Source organism: Sinocyclocheilus anshuiensis, unplaced genomic scaffold (assembly GCF_001515605.1).
Source record: "Sinocyclocheilus anshuiensis isolate Anshui unplaced genomic scaffold, SAMN03320099.WGS_v1.1 scaffold283, whole genome shotgun sequence".
NCBI classification, from domain to species: Eukaryota; Metazoa; Chordata; class Actinopteri; order Cypriniformes; family Cyprinidae; genus Sinocyclocheilus; species Sinocyclocheilus anshuiensis.
This window is the reverse complement of record NW_015549605.1, coordinates 4,911,881-4,916,788: the sequence shown is the minus strand read 5'-3', so window position 1 is coordinate 4,916,788 and position 4,908 is coordinate 4,911,881. Positions and strand designations below refer to the sequence as shown.

At 36.4% G+C, this 4,908-nt stretch overlaps 1 protein-coding gene across 1 annotated transcript in view; it reads left to right on the top strand.

Moving 5' to 3' along the window:
* Positions 1 to 357: 357 nt before the first annotated feature.
* Positions 358 to 4,908, top strand: part of LOC107658778 (synaptophysin-like protein 1) — a 5,111-nt gene continuing 560 nt past the window's right edge. The window contains exons 1-4 of the mRNA XM_016447428.1: positions 358 to 769; positions 2,607 to 2,725; positions 3,768 to 3,972; positions 4,091 to 4,282. Of these exons, the coding sequence (XP_016302914.1) occupies positions 698 to 769; positions 2,607 to 2,725; positions 3,768 to 3,972; positions 4,091 to 4,282 (588 nt within the window). The 5' untranslated portion in view covers positions 358 to 697. The remainder of the gene's footprint in view (positions 770 to 2,606; positions 2,726 to 3,767; positions 3,973 to 4,090; positions 4,283 to 4,908) is intronic.

The window sequence follows — 4,908 nt, the reverse complement described above, 5'->3', positions numbered from 1 at the left end:
GCACTTTGTTATATAACTTTTGTGGATAATGAAGTGATTGAAAATGCTGCTTGAATGTGTATATACCCTTTAATAAAAAAGCAATACTTATTTTTTAGATAAACATATATCGCGATACTGAACTGAAATGCTCCAACGGACATTACACGTTTTGTAATAAAACTTTTGGCTACTGAAGTGTTTAAAAATGCTGCTTAAATGTGTATACACTAAACTATAAAAAGAATACATATTTGTAGACCACCATAATTCGAAAGTCATTCAAATGACGTTTCATTTTCGGGTGAACTGTTCCTTTAAGAGACTTGGGGTTTATCGAGAATCCATCTCTAGCGTCTCAGAATCATGACTGAAATATTGTTCGCTGGACTCCTGAATGCGCTTCATTCACTTCTTAGAGAAGAGACTCGAAAATATCGCCTCGTGATGACATATACTGGATACACGCGCCAGATGCATATAAATCAAATCTATTGCGAAATATCCCGTATTGTCGGATAAAATCAAATCTACCGTACAAATCAGAAACTCCGTTTGTATCCTCATCTAGATTTACTCTGGTTTCCTCGCGGGGGAGGAGCAGCATCATTTACCACAGAACCACGCCAGTGTCAAACTTTTTATGAAAACTTGAGCCAGCGAGATTCAAGCCCCTTCTTTTTTTTTCTTCCTGGAGGATATCTGGCTCGGTGGAGAGATGCAGACGGGATTTAGATTCAATTTGACCCCCGTTAAAGAGCCCCTGGGGTTTGTGAAAGTCGTAGAGTGGGTAAGTAAGAAAATCCAAATCTGTTGAGAGCACGTTTTCAAGCTTTACTTCATAAGGAGGGCAAAGGCCTGGCTGAAAACGCATTTACAACAATGCATTATTCCATAGAATGCATAGTTAAAAATCCATCTAGATTAAACATTTTTAGTCCCAACCACTAGTACTTGTAGGTTTAGTACTTAATGCAGAACACATAGTATCTTTACGGAGTAATACCTATGTAGGTTGCATATTGATAATATATTTTTCAGCAATTTTTCTTTGAATTTCTTTTCCTTTTTTTTTCTTTTAAACATTGTTTCATCATGTGTTCCTCGTGCATGTTCGAGTGCATGCTAAGAAATGCTGAAATGTGTGTTCATTTTTCAATTCAGATTGTTATGCTGATAATAATATACAGTGTTGGGAAAGTTACTTTTAAAAGTAATGCATTACAATATTGCGTTACTCCATAAAAAAGTAAATAATGACGTTACTTAGTTACTTTTGATGGAAAGTAATGCGTTACGTTACTCTTGCGCTACTTTTTAAATCTGGACAGGGCTTGCTTGTTTGTTTTGAAAATAAACAAGTTATATTTTTGGCAAATATAAAAGCCTTTTCACACCAAAAGTGAAATGAATAAGCCTCAGGCTGAAGGGAAAGTAAATTTACGTCCGTACAGTAGAATGCAGAAGAAGAAATGTCAACACACTTCAGCAATAAAAAAGACACAAATATTTGTCTAGAGTCATTTTTCCTTATTAGTATTGTTGAACTGGATCATCGAAGGTCAGAAGCAAAGACACTGGTTAATAGAATGGGATTAAATACATAAAGGATATTTGTGTTGTTTAACATTTAATTATTGCAGGTTTGCGTCATATTCTGAGTTGCATTATTTTTATTCATTTTGAGGAATACTGAATCTGTGTTTTTTTTTGTGAGTGAGATGAATTAATGCATATTCATATTTATTTTAGAACTACAGTAACATCTTCTGATTTCTCTCAACATGGGGACAGGAGAGCTGTCGATCAATAAATTGGAAAAAAAAAGTAACTTGCGTTACTTATTTGAAAAAAGTAACTCAGATATTCTCTTGTAAATGAAAAAGTAATGCGTTACTCTACTAGTTACTTAAAAAAAGTAATCTGATTACGTAACTCGCGTTACTTGTAATGCGTTACCCCCAACACTGATAATATATAATGAAAAAGTCTGAAATGCAATAATGAAGAAATATTCAAAAAGAAGCATTTTCACTTGTCCTCTCTCAGATTTTGGACCCCCTTGCAAGTATTTTATTTTATTTGTTTTGTTTTGCATAAAATGCACATTCCCTTCACTAGCAACTCAGCATGTCTTGAGTTTTCTTTAGTCACCTACTTACATGAAGTTCCTCCCTTATTTCCTCAAAGGAATTTGTTATTGGCAGGGAAAATGGAGTTACTGACACAGCTGTTGCTGTCTATAAAGCATGAATCTGAAAGTGGGACAGATGAGAAGTTTCTCTGTTTTCTTGAGAATGAATGAGCTGGCAAACAGGATGTATCATGCAGCGAAACTAAACATCTGGTTTTGGAAAATGAGCTTGATGTTGGCCGTGAACTGCAGGTCTTCATTTAACTTCCAGGGGTTAAACACAACCAGTGAGGGAATCGAGGTTAAAACTGAGCACAGGATCAGATTAGTATGTCAGATGATTCATGAACGCGGGCGATGCAGAAAGCTTATTTCACGGTGAACTCTGCGGTGCATCTTCAGGTTTGTGCATGCTGGAAACTGAAGACGTGTCTGCATGCTTCTGTTGTTTGCATGGACATAATTGCATACATAATGCTCTGGTTTTCTCCAGCTCACGGCTGTGCTTGCATTCGGGACCTGTGGAGGATATACCGGCAGAAATGTGGTTTCCATCATCTGCGGCGGAAGCAGCAATGAAACCCTCAGTGCCACTTTCACCTACCCATTCAGGTTTGGCCCAGTTACACTCTGAAATTGGCAAGTAAAACACTGAATGAAATGTGAAATTGTAGAGTAGAAAGACTGTAGGTAACATACTCCAATAATCTTTTTGTTTACAACTTTTTACAGTGTAATATAAACTCTTTCCAGGGTTATTTTTATTTACTAAAACTATCAAATTTTTTTTGGGATAATTGAAATAAAGCTGAAATAAAATAACAAATATAAGATGAAAAGCTTAAACTAAATGAAAAATTAGATATGAGAAACATAACTAACTAACATAACTTTTTAAAAAAAAATTAAAAACTGAACATATAAAAATAAGACCTAATTCAATATATTAAAGGAGTAGTTCGCCCAGGAATTAAAATGTACTCATCCTCAGGCCATCCAAGATGTAGATGAGTTTCTTCATGGAAACAGATTTGGAGAAATGTAGCATTCCATCACTTGCTCACCAATGGATGCTCTGCAGTGAATGGGTGCCATCAGAATGAGAGTTTAAACAGCTGATAAAAACCTCACAATAATCCACAGCACTCCAGACCATCAATTAATGTGTCGTGAAGCCAAAACCTGCATGTTTGGAAGAAACAAACCCATCATTAAGACGATTTTAACCAGCTAAAATATGAGTCCTCTATTCATAATATTGCTTTTTCCAGTGAAAAATCGTTTCATCTGAATCAGGAGAGAAATCTGCACAGATCAAGCACTGTTTACAAGCTAAAAACAGTCCAAAACTGTAGGTGGATTTTGATGTTGGAGGAAAACAGCATTATGATGAATTATAGGCTCATATTTTGTCCGGAAGCGACGGTCTGAAGTTAAAACACCTTAATGATGAATTTGTTTCTTACAAGCACGCAGCTTTTTTGCTTCTCAGGATGTTAACTGATGGACTGGAGTGATGTGTGGATTACTTGTGATGTTTTTATCAGCTGTTTGGACTGACGGCACCCATTCACTGCAGAGGATCCATTGGTGAGCACTGATGTAATGCTACATTTCTCCAAATCTCTTTGTGTTTTTATACCTTCATTTGCAGGTTAAACCAGGAGCTGCTGGTGGAGAGCAACAACACTCTTTGCAATCGCACAGTTCCTGCAACCCATCTTGTAGGAGACTCGTCGTCCTCGGTGGAGTTTTTCGTGGCTGTGGCCATCTTGGCTTTCCTTTACTCAATGATGGCTCTGCTGGTCTATCTGGGCTACATGCATGTGTACAGAGACTCAGACTTCGGCCCTATGTTTGTGAGTATGCAACTGGCAGATGAGCTTGAAGTTTGCATGCAATATGCATTTGAATATCATGACTCAGTTGCTTTTAAGGGAAAATTCTATTTATAATATTTCTGTCTGTATCTGCTAGGATTTTGTGCTGACAGCAGTCTTTGCGTTCCTGTGGCTGGTGTGCTCGTCTGCATGGGCTCGAGGTCTGCAGACGGTGAAGGACGCCACCAGTACGGCTGGCATTGAATCCACTCTGGCGCTCTGTACGGACAGAGATGTCAGATGTGAAGTCACTGATTACGCCAGCATGCGCTCGCTCAATATATCTGTGGTAAGAAATTACATTAACCAATCAACTGTATTTTTTCACTGTTTATTATCATGCTGATTATCAATTTTTTAACATCACCAAAAAAGGTACATACCCCTAACATAGCGATGCAATCTTAAAGACAGTGTTAAACTGCATTTGCAATGTATTTAACTTCCTTAACGTCTAATTAAAATGAAAAGGAACTTTATTCACTGGCATGTGATGCTTTTGAAGTATGTACACTGGACCAACAGTTTGGAATTTTTACAAGTTTTTGAAAGAAGTCTCTTCTGCTCAACAAGGCTGCATTTATTTGATCAAAAATGATGAAATATTATTACAATTTAAAACAACTGTTTTCAATTTGAATATATTGTAAAATGCATTTTCTTCAGAAATCATGCTAATATGCTGATTTGCTGCTCAAAAAACATTATTATCAATGTTGAAAACAGTTGTGCTGCTCCATATTTTTGTGGAAACTGAGATACACCACCATTCAAAAGTTTGGGATAAGTACAATTAAAAAAAGAAATTAACTTATTCTCCAAGGATGCATTCAGTTGTTGAAAAGTAAGAGGAAAGACATTTATAATGTTGCGAAATCTATTCTATTCATCAAAAAACCCTGAAAAAAAAAAAAA